This window comes from Schistocerca gregaria, chromosome 1 (assembly GCF_023897955.1).
Source record: "Schistocerca gregaria isolate iqSchGreg1 chromosome 1, iqSchGreg1.2, whole genome shotgun sequence".
NCBI lineage: Eukaryota > Metazoa > Arthropoda > Insecta > Orthoptera > Acrididae > Schistocerca > Schistocerca gregaria.
Genome location: NC_064920.1, coordinates 1,071,114,543 through 1,071,127,068, shown reverse-complemented (window position 1 = coordinate 1,071,127,068; position 12,526 = coordinate 1,071,114,543). Strand labels below are relative to the sequence as shown.

Genomic DNA, 12,526 nt, shown 5'->3' with positions numbered 1-12,526 from the left:
AGAGTGTTCTTAGAGTGAAGAAGTCATAGCTTATGTCAGAACATTGGTATTTATCATCAGAGCTTAAGGAACTGCACAGTAAATTTATTATTGTTGTAAATTCTTTGGAAGAAATATGATCAGTGAGAAAAATGCTAGTAGCCAACCACAGGATAAAATAGCAAAACATCAACTAAAATTAGAGAACCAAAATAATAAATGTTAAAGAAATATCAAATCAATCAATGGGGAAACATAGCCAAGTGAGTGACAAAAATGTGAATGATCCAGCTTGACATGGATGGACTAAGTATGAAGTAGTGCATACCAGACAATGTAATTTGAAAACAGTACTTGTTAACTTACATTTAAACCATAAGACTATTTTTCATACATTATGACTATGTATGTTACACCCATCTAAGAAACATATAAGAGCACAGTATGTTCTCTATTTCTATTTACTTGTCCTTCAGCCAGGTAACACTGTTAGATTGCAATTTTTTTTTAAATTAGTAAAGTGACTTTCAGAATAATATCATAAGAAATTATACTAAATATTTACCATAGTCTGAAAACAGGAATGCAACTGAACAAGGAAGGGTGGTTTGCTTGATAAGGCCAACACTCGCTTTTCAACCATTGTACATTCTACATCATCATCCTGAATGATGATATCTTTCTTCAGTATTTTAATTGCATACAATTCATCTGTTCCTTTCCTTTCTGCTAACATAACCTAAAAATTAACAAGCATATTATACTTTCATTGATCATTTCCACACAGAAATAATATTCAGCAAGTGCATACAAGTGTATGTGTGCATTACATTGTATGAACCAAATGAGCAAAGATTTTTCAAGAGTTAGGCACCACAAATGATAAAACATACAAAATTTGATTAAGTAATCTGTAGTCCACTGACTGACTTTTCACCCCAACCACTCACAAGTTTCTTTAACCTTCTTTTTAAAAACCACATTCTATACATTAATTAATTTTCTTCATTTCCATCTCACTGATATAACTATCATTGTCAGTTGTTTCATGTATTATTATTATCTATGACAAATTCTGTGTGTTTGTATATAATGAAATATGAGGATACTAATAAATCGCATTGGTCTGTATCCTACAGTTGAGTAATATTCTATGATGGATTGCATCATCTTACAAGCCAACTCCTTTGTAGACAGCATTTTTACAAGTATCCTACCAATGAAACAAAGTCTGCCACCTACTTTACCTAGAACAGAGACTATGTGATTACTCTATTTCAAAATCCTTTCAAATTGTTACACCCAGGTATTTGTATGAACTGACTGATTCCAGGAAAGGGTCATTGAAATTTATTAAGAGGAAACTAGGTTCTATGTTTAGCGAAGTGAAAAATTTTACATTTCCAAACATTTAAAGTAAGTGGCCAGTCTCTGCATCACATTGAAGTCTTATCAAGATCTGATTGAATATTTGTCTAACTTTCTTCAGATAGTCCTTCATTATAGATAACTGCACCATATGCAAGAATCTGAGATTAATAATAATTTTGCTTCCCCCGACATTAATATACAAGTACAACACAAACAGCAATGGTCCAAACCTACTCCTTTGGGGCATGTCTGTTATCACTTTTAAACTTGTCAATGAGTCTCCATCCAAAATGTTGTATTCCTCCTACTAAGAAATTCTCAATCCAGTCATAAATTTTATTTGATACCCTAAATGGTCTTACTTCTGTTAATATGTGGTGGTGTCATATTGAGTCAAATGCCTTTACTAGGCCATATATAATGTACGCACCTAATTATCAAACTTTATATACTTCAGAACATCTTGTGAGAACAGTTAGGTTCCCCATAACTGATATTTTCATAATACATGTTGGCTGATCATTCTGTTTGAGAAACTTCAACAACAGATGGATGTAAATGATAATGAATGGTAGATCTGTGAATTACTTCTGCTACAATTTGTGTAGACGCATGTGACCTCTGCTTTCTTCCAAATATGAAGCATAGTTGATGGATGTCAAAAACGTTGGATGATCTTTTCTAGATTACTTGTGCTACCCTTCTTCCATATGAGCCTGACTGTGTTTTCACACAACCACTGGGCATATTTTCTTTGTATCTACACTATGTTATGGCTAAAATGAGGGACAGTCAACCTACAGATACTGTGTAAAATATAACAGGAATTCCATAGGACTCTGGAGTCTTATTCAGGTTTAGTAATTTCAGCTGTTTCTCAATGTCACCAATACTAATATCTGTATCACTCATCTTTGCAGGTATGCAAGAATTAAACTGCAGCAGTACTCCTGGATCTTCCTTCGAAAATGATCATTTGAAAATGGAGTTCAGCACTTCCATTTTTGGTTTGATAATCTTAATTTCAGTCCTTATGTCACCCATAAGTGTTGAACTCAGTCTTTACATATGATCAAATGTACTTTGGGTTTTGTGAACAATTCTTTGGTAAGATTTTGATAGGGCAGGCTTCATGCATTTCCCTATAGACAGCAAAACATGGCTCATTCAGTGTCTCTCTAATTACAGGCTTATGTTTGGTTTACACATTCTATGGAGTAGACAGTAATTCTTTCTAAGTACAAGCATCTTAAAGAAATTCAGCCAAGTGATGTCTTCAACAACTGTTGATATTTTGGCAGAGGAAACACTCCATCATTTTCAAGGCACAAACACAGTGAGAAAGTTGTGTATAAGAAAATTTAAATCCTCAGTAAATGGGGCTACAAAAATAAGAACCCTAAAACGTATATGGAGAAAGCCAACACAGATGACTGAAGTCAAAAGTTACTGACAGTGAACATTAATTACCAATGGGTGAGCAAGTGGCATTACCTCTGTCCCTCTGTTGTTTTACAAGGGAGAGAGACAGATTCAATGCAAAACTTAAGCTAAAAACTCAATCTCCATTTATAAGGTCACTCGCTAATTTGATCTCAGCAGCTTCCTTAATAATACTGTCTCAATAGTTTAAATTGCACATAAGAATATGTCACAGGATGAGCCATACATAGATAATGTCCTGGAATAGCAGATTTGCTCAGCTGTCTTATCACATGTGTCATTTATGCTCTATACATTGGCCTTCCATAGTTCTGGTCCTGAAGTTTATGGACTTTTTGGCCTAAGTAGGAATTGTTTCCAATAGGATTGGTCATATTCCACAGAAACACAGTGTGAATAAGTATTTTTGACCACAGACTAAGATTACAATCCTTTTGGTAAATCTTGAGTAAACTGGAAAACTCTAAATGGGCATTCTAATTTTTTTTCTGGCAATGTATATTACAGGATGCCTTGTCCTTCTCATCACTAACAAAACTGAAATTAATCCAATCAACTAACTGTTGGATGCAATTTATAAAAATGGTTCTCAGGCATCTGATGTCGTAAAAATTCCATGCCTGCACACTTTCTTCTCTGACTGTCATAAATAGGAAGCTTCAGTCACAGCATGAAATATTGTGTAATTTTCACAACAAGGAAAGAAATTATTAAATGAGAATACATAATCACAACAATCAAATTAAATAATAATTCAAAGTGGCATAATTATACTGTTAATAATATTTGGTAAATTTGGTTAACTTCTTATGATACTACAGAAATACACAGATATCAGAAGCAGTGGTCAAGTAAATACTGTTTCAGCTATCTAAAGACACGTTGAAAGGATAGCAAACCGTGTGAAAGTGTAATAAAAATGTTCAGGGAATTTCAGTGGAAATGATTTAAAGAAGAATGACAGTTCTTATGAAGCCCTGTTGGGTACAATTAGAGAACTTTTAACTGAAGTAAATTGTATAGTCATCATGCTGTCACCACCATGTCTCTCACATACGGATCGTAATAAGAGAGGTTAGGGCACATAAAGAGGCATACAGTGGGTCTTCTTCCCTTTTTGCATGATAAGTTGAAAGAATAGCACAGAAAACCGATAATATTAGTATGATGTACTCTCTCCCATGCATTGTACAGTGTGTTGTGGAGTATACACTGACTTGACAAAATTCATGGGATAGTGATACGCACATACAAGGATGGCGGTGGTACTGTGTACACAAGGTATATAAGGGCAGTGCATTGGTGGAACTGTTATTTCTGCTCCTGTGGTTCATGAAAAAGTTTCCACTGTGACCACATGAAGGGAATTAAGAGGACATGGAATGACAGTTGGAGCTATGGGGCATTCCAATTTGAAAATCATTAGGGAATTCAATATTCTGAGGTCCACACTATCAAGAGCATGCCAAGAATACCACATTTCTAGTATAACCTCTTACTACAAACAACACAGAGAGACAGCAGTGGCATTTGCGTTGAGTTGTCAGTGCTAACAGACAAGCAACTACGCATGAAATGATTGCAGAAATCAATGTGAGGTGTATGGCAAACATACCTGCTAGGACAGTGCAGTGAAATTTGGTGTTAATGGGCTATGAAACCAGATGACCGAAACGAGTGCCTTTACTAACAGCACATCACCTGCCGTGCCTCATCTGTGCTTATGTCCTTAGATGACTGGAAAACTGTGGCCTAGTCATATGAGTCCCTATTTCATTCATACAAGCTGATGTTAGGGTTTGAGTGTATTGCAGTGCAGACTACACAAAGCAATGGACCCAATTTGTCAATAAGGAACTGTGCAAGCATTGAAAAGGTTATGTTTGTCTACTTGGAGATGATTTTCAGCCGTTCATGGACTCCATGCTTCCAAACTGTGATGGAACTTTTATGGATGACAATATGTCATGTCACCAGACAACAGTTGTTTGCATTTCATTTGAACAACGTTCTGGGTAGTTTTAATGAGTGATCTGGCCACTGAAATCACCCAACATAAATCCCATCAAACATTTATGGGACATAATTGAGAGGTCATTTCGTGCATAAAATCCTGCACCAGCAACACCTTCCAATTGTGGATGGCTATAGAGGCAGCATGGGTCAATATTTCTGCATGGACTTCCAGCAACAATGAGTTGCTCCACTATGCCAGGCAAAAAGTGGTATGACACAATATTAGGAGGTATCCCATGACTTTTGTCACCTCACTGTATATGTAAATGTAGAAGCAGAAGCTGTAAGACCAAAATTAATTACACACATACATGTTCCAACAACTGACTTCCGTCATTAGTCATTGACACAATTTTCACACTACCAACAACATTCCGATCACATCTTAAGAAATCATATTTATAACATAAACAAATATAAACATGATGATATTTCTTTCTTGCTTTACTGATATTTAGGGGTACTTTCCACCTTCAGAACACTGCAACTCATATATCCATAGCCAACACTATATTCCAAAACTCCATAACCATACCTTAGAATTAAATCACTGTCACAAGGTGCAACTAAGCCACTGGAATCAGTATTGCCTAAACTCATCTTGGCTTATTAGCTACTGTTTGTTTGAAAAATAAAGGTAAGTAGGTGGCAGATGAAATTGTCTTCTTTGTGTTATGAAGGGATTAGTTCAGATATGGGTTCATATATGTTATTTCAGATTTTTGTTTGTTGAGGTCCTTAAAAAAAAGGGGGGGGGGGCATAATGGGACTGAAAATGTATGTGGGTCAGCTTATAATACTTACAAGAAAGATTGAAAAAATTTAGATCTTGTTGTGTGACTTCATTGTGTGATATGATGTCTTGTTTCACTGAACTGTGTGTGTCCATGACACTCCTAGAAATATTAGCCAGCACACAGTGTTGTCAATAAGAAAATCAAAGAATCAGACATTCAGAAACACTGACAAATGTCCTCTTTCAATGTTATTTCTGAATGCTCGTGGTCAGCTTTTTGTGCATTTATATTACCCCAAAAGTTGTGAAATAAGTGGAAAATACAAGTTCCATGAAACAATTTATGCATGCCTAAGAGAGCTAACCACAATGAGGAGGAACAACATAAAAATTTAAATTATTAAACATATATATTTCATGTATGTTAGCGTTCATGTCATTAAAATCTTTTAATTTATGGATTTTGACAGGACTAATTTCCATTTTTCTATGCAATATCACAAAACATCCTCTCTTCAGTGTGCAAACTTTCCATATATATGTGATGAAGTGCAGGAAAACAAATGGAAGTCATTCAATATTACAATTTTCCAAAATTCTAAAAGAACAAATGCAATATTATTTACATTCCAAATACAATTAGGCAAAAGTTTAAGAAAAATGTTGAAACAGATTCATTTCAGGAGGAGACCATGGAACCCACAACATAGTGCATCACATTTAAAATGAATTCAAAAAAATATCTGAAGAAGTTATTGAGCTCAAATATTATTAAAAGTTGCTGATTTGAAAGTAATAAATTTTATAACAACAAAATCTCTGGCAGTGCCTAATATAATGAACACACTTAGCAATCACCTTGCCAAAGCTGCCTTTCCCCAGAACCATGAGGAAGTTGAAATCTGAAGCACGTATGACATCCTTCCTTCCCATATTGTGTGGTACATCTTTGTCAAAAGGAGGAGGTGCTTTCTTTGTAATGGAAGTTTTCTGTAATATAACAAGACAGATTATGACCCACACTCATATGTGGTGACATGGCTATGAATTCTGACATATCAGTCATACAAAAATAAATATTCACATATTTAATGGTGTTTTATTAAATTACTCCTACAGTGCAACAGAGGTTCACAGTGAAAGGAACTCTCTTCTTTTATAAAAAATGTCTTGGACAGTATTAATATCAAAGTAACTGTTCTGGTTGCCCTATTTTGCAAATATTGTGGAAGTGCTGTGCGGGAAGTTGTTACTAGTCTTAAAGCAAATCAAACTGTATGGTCACACTTGACTTATTTATATATAACACAGTTGTAGACTGCACTAGAGTGGAACTCCTTATTTTTTCACTAAAAATAATAAGAACAAGTTTTTTTTTTTTACATTTTGCATGCAACACTAAGTTTTGATGCTTGAAGAGACTGCTGAGAGTCATCCTATATCTTTAGCTTTACTACACTGTAAAAGAAAAATTCATAATGTATATAACATGAAAAATGTAAAAGCCCCTATATGAAGTAAACTACTTAATTAAAAATGTTTAATAAAGTATTTGTTTCGTTTTGTTTATCTCTTTAATATCATGAGATGCTAAGAAAAAAAACAATAGCAATTTTCAGTCTATTTAGCTGAAAACTGTGTATCAGCTGCAAAGGTACCAGCAGTTAAAAATGTAACAGTTAATTTGTGCCACTTACAGTTTATTTAAAAGCCAGCTTGCACGCATGTTTGAACTACAGAAATGGAAGATAAATAACAAAGCATGCTAACAATATGTTACTCAATAGCCAAAAGTAGTATTCTAATTGATGAGATTATGCTAAGTTATTAATGATTTCTAGGAAACAGGGATAATCTGAAATCCTGCACTGTCTTTTTTACCCACACTGTCTTTTTAAGTTACACTAAAATTTGGGAATACTTTGGTGATTTTTACTCTCACTTATTTGCCAACTACCTTATTTGCATACTGTGGCCTTACAGCAGATGAAACATGTACGTAAATCATGATTAATTCAAAGTTAAAGTAAAAGAAATAAATATTAACACTGATTGTAACAGAAGAGTATTGCATTTTTATTGGAGTGTCAAACTGGACTTCAATCTACAAAATAAGGCTTTTAAATTACACCACAATATTAATGACATGAATATAATAGAGGGAAACATTCCATGTGGGAAAAATATATCTAAAAACAAAGAAGATGTGACTTACCAAGCGAAAGTGCTGGCAGGTTGATAGACACACAAACATACACACAAAATTCAAGCTTTCGCAACCAACAGTTGCTTCATCAGGAAAGGGGGAAGGAGAGGGGAAGACGAAAGGATGTGGGTTTTAAGGGAGAGGGTAAGCAGTCATTCCAATCCCGGGAGCAGAAAGACTTACCTTAGGGGGAAAAAAAAGGACAGGTATACACTCACATACATACACATATCCATCCGCACATACACAGACACAAGCAGACATTTGTAAAGGCAAAGAGTCTGGGCAGAGATGTCAGTCGAGGCGGAAGTACAAAGGCAAAGATGTTGTTGAATGACAAGTGAGGTATGAGCAGCGGCAACTTGAAATAAGCGGAGGTTGAGTCCTGGCGGGTAACGAGAAGAAAGGATATACTGAAGGGCAAGTTCCCATCTCTGGAGTTCTGACAGGTTGGTGATAGTGGGAAGTATCCAGATAACCCAGACAGTGTAACACTGTGCCACGATGTGCTGGCCGTGCACCAAGGCTTGTTTAGCCACAGGGTGATGATCCTCATTGCCAACAAACACTGTCTGCCGGTGTCCATTCAGGCGAATGGACAGTTTGTTGCTGGTCATTCCCACATAGAAAGCTTCACAGTGTAGGCAGGTCAGTTGGTAAATCATGTTGGTGCTTTCACATGTGGCTCTGCCTTTGATCGTGTACACCTTCCGGGTTACAGGACTGGAGTAGGTGGTGGTGGGAGGGTGCATGGGACAGGTTTTACACCGGGCTGGTTACAAGGGTAGGAGCCAGACGGTAGGAGAGGTGGTTTGGGGATTTCATAGGGATGAACTAAGAGGTTACGAAGGTGTAAAACCTGTCCCATGCACCCTCCCACCACCACCTACTCCAGTCCTGTAACCCGGAAGGTGTACACGATCAAAGGCAGAGCCACATGTGAAAGCACCCACATGATTTACCAACTGACCTGCCTACACTATGAAGCTTTCTATGTGGGAATGACCAGCAACAAACTGTACATTCGCATGAATGGACACCGGCAGACAGTGTTTGTTGGCAATGAGGATCACCCTGTGGCTAAACATGCCTTGGTGCACGGCCTGCACATCGTGGCACAGTGTTACACTGTCCGGGTTGTCTGGATACTTGCCGCTAGCACCAACCTGTCAGAACTCCAGAGATGGGAACTTGCCCTTCAGTATATCCTTTCTTCTCGTTACCCACCAGGCCTCAACCCCCGCTTATTTCAAGTTGCCGCTGCTCATACCTCACTTGTCATTCAACAACATCTTTGCCTTTGTACTTCCGCCTCGACTGACATCTCTGCCCAGACTCTTTGCCTTTACAAATGTCTGCTTGTGTCTGTGTATGTGCAGATGGATGTGTGTGTGTATGCGAGTGTATACCTGTCCTTTTTTCCCCCTAAGGTAAGTCTTTCTGCTCTCGGGATTGGAATGACTGCTTACCCTCTCCCTTAAAACCCACATCCTTTCGTCTTTCCCTCTCCTTCCCGCTTTCCTGATGAAGCAACTGTTGGTTGCGAAAGCTTGAATTTTGTGTGTATGTTTGTGTGTCTATCAACCTGCCAGAACTTTCGTTTGGTAAGTCACATCATCTTTGCTTTTAGATACACCACAATATTAAATTGATATGTATAAGAAAGAAATACAGTGCATTTTGTAGAAGATGGAGTTTTAAAAAGTCAGTTCTGTACATTAAGACAGCACCATTTACTCCAGACACGCTACTGGTATACCATATGATATAAAGGGAATGGCAGCCTAAGAGAGAACACACATGCCTTTAAGTCTTGCAAAAGCTTTTCATCTGCATTATCAGCACTAAGCTATCAGTCAAAACCAGTGATAACATCCAATATCTGTTTTCTGTCCATACTGTGAAACATAACAGGATAAACTTTTGCTCCTACTAGAACATTAGATTTCTTGGATTCCCTCCACATTAGGGCTTCTGTACCATGGAGATGGAAATGGCTCTCAAACACGTAATGTCTTTACCATTCAACTGATGTTAAAATGCAGCAACTACTTTCTTTTTCATTTCTCGTCCAAGGTTTTCATTCTGTACTTTTTATTTGTGCATCTTGCATCATTATAATTAAGGAAAAAACAGGAAAAAGCAGTTACAGAGAAATTAGAATACAGGAGAATAAGCTATAATAAAGACTTAAATAGTAATCACATGCAGAATAAAGAGCGATGGTACATATTAAAATAGCATGACATGGAAATTTCCTTGACTAAAAATGCCACTGTATTTCATACTACCCTCAGATGCTTGCACTGACCTGACAGCCATGATAATTTTTTGCCTATTCATTTACAAAATAATGTTTCCTCAATGTGATTTCTTTTTCTCTCCTAGTAAAAGAACTCACAACATTGAAGCCTGAAAGTTTTTGATCTCCTGTTGGTGACTTGTCATGGACTACCATTCTTCACATTAGTAAGTGTTTGTTTATTTCACAATCACTATGTGCTTTGCTTTGGACTATGGTATTTTTTCTGTACGGATGTTTTCTTCAGTTTTTAAAGACGTGATTAGAGTATGAAAAGAGGCATAAATTTATCATCTATTGCATATCTTATCCTGCAGTTTAGTAGAGCAAGAGGAGCATTCAGACAAAGTATTTTAACTGAAGCTATCATCACACGTGACAGAATTATCTTTCACAGTATATTATATAGCTTCATCTGGCTATCAAAAATTTTGTCATTTCTCAGTTAAATTGATCAAAAACTGTTTTGCACTAGCTGCTTATCTGCAGATGTGTGGAATTTTTAGTAACTGCAGCCATTTTTGCAGGTGCTACTTCGATTACGCTTTATCATATAAAAAAGGAAAAATTCTGTATATTGCAATGGAGTGTTGCCCCTTTTGCCTGCTGTCCACAATATGGTTGAGGCAATACTGTTCAAGTCTATTCTACTCGGGCATGTCGACCCTCCTGTGACAACATGAGGCAAGTGTCAACTATTCCTAAGTGTGTTCCAACAGGTTCATATCAGCAAATACCACCTTGACAATATTTTCAAAACAGAATGTAAAAGCAACTAAATGCATGAACTTAAAACCAAGAAGGCTTCAGAAAGGAGCACAAAACCAATTTTGAATCTGAAATCAGTAACTGCATATAAAAAATAGAGAAGCAAGAATTTCATACTCACATTTATAGACTTCAAGCATGCCTGTTATTCAGCAGATACACCAACTTGTTCAAAATTTTGGAGGAGACAAGTCGGGATAGAAACTCCAGTGAATTGATTTAATAGACCTTTATCAACTTCACACTCAAGGTCAAGTTAGAGGACATTCAAATTTAGAGGAAATATTCGAAGTCCTTCATATGGAAACACCCTTGCTCTTTAACTGTATCTTTGATAACATGGTCAAGGAAAGACGACAAGAAATGGAAGGAGTGAGTGAATATGATTGCAATGCAAGAAAAAATAAATACTGGTAGGCCGTCTAGCATTTTCAGATGATTTTGTGATGTTGTCACCTTTAGAATAGGTAACTAATCAAACCACCTAATTTCAGAAATGAGTGATTACAGATCACTGTCAGGAAGGGGTATAAGAATGTACAGAAATTGCTCTGACAGAAAAAGAAGTTATGAAAGTATGAATGAATAAGATAAATTTATCAAATAGACCCACTATGAACATCTAAACTAAGAAGAATCTCTCTATCAAGGTAAAATTAAGACACTACCAGGCAATGAGCTACCCTGAAGCCTTATATGGTGCAGAAAGCCAGAACCTAGACAGAACAGGATTACTTAAGAGAGTACAACTTCTGGGATGGAGGATTCTCAGGAAGGTATTGGGACTTTAAAGAACTGGAGGCAGTCAATATTCAGGACTATCAAGCCAATAATTTTACACCCAGATAGAAAGAGCACCACAGTCAGGAAAAGAAGGACCACGTTCTTTACACACATACTTTGAATTAACCAGGTGAAGCTGACACATCAGATAATGCAATTTCCTGTCCACACGAGAACCACAGTACATTGGTTCCAACAAGTACAAAGGAATTTCGAAGAAATGTCAATGCATTAAACAGAAATTTACAACAGGGCAACTTTAAATTACAAAATTCAGGCTGTCGTAGGTTTACAGTATGGTATTAGACCTAGGATAGAAACATCATGGACGTAACTGTGAAGAAGTTTGCAAAGAATGAGAAAGAAAGAATATTCGGGAAAAAAGACAGAAGAAATGAAGCTGATCTGAGTTTATGCAGTCCTCAGATGGCCAAAATGAAAATAAGGAGAAGAAGAAGGTGGTTTAATTCTCAAAAGAAAGAAAACAGAATACAATGAATGGACAAAAGATCCTTCTTCACTTAATCGGAAAAAATATTTTTTCCAAGGAATGAAATCTTAACTGTACACTGTAATCTCGAAGTTTGAGAGAGTGTTGCCCCAACAAACCTCTTTACTGAAGAATTTTGATAATATTTTTAGTATGCACATTCTGCCCTCTTTGTATAAGAATTTTGAACATCAGTTGAACACATGAAAACAGCCTAAATCTTCATTTAACACACATTACTAATGTTCCACCAGTTCTCCAAACCACCCATATCTCCTTTCATGAAGTGGTAATGTAAGACTTCTCCTAAAACTGTAGTTAATAGTTATATACTGGTTAAGACAAATCAGCATAAAAGAAGAACCTTTTGAAGGGATGATGTTGCCATCAGTGATCGAAATAGTTTAGGAATGAAGGACTTCAGGGTCATGT

At 36.5% G+C, this 12,526-nt stretch overlaps 1 protein-coding gene across 2 annotated transcripts in view; it reads right to left on the bottom strand.

Annotated features, from left to right (window-relative positions):
• The window catches only part of LOC126281608 (protein kinase C, brain isozyme), a 1,181,175-nt gene that overhangs the window by 49,222 nt on the left and 1,119,427 nt on the right, over nt 1-12,526 (bottom strand). For both annotated transcript variants that reach the window (XM_049980720.1, XM_049980728.1), the window contains 2 exons: nt 6,404-6,535; nt 545-718 (listed from right to left, as the gene is read on the bottom strand). In XM_049980720.1, the coding sequence (XP_049836677.1) occupies nt 545-718; nt 6,404-6,535 (306 nt within the window). The remainder of the gene's footprint in view (nt 1-544; nt 719-6,403; nt 6,536-12,526) is intronic.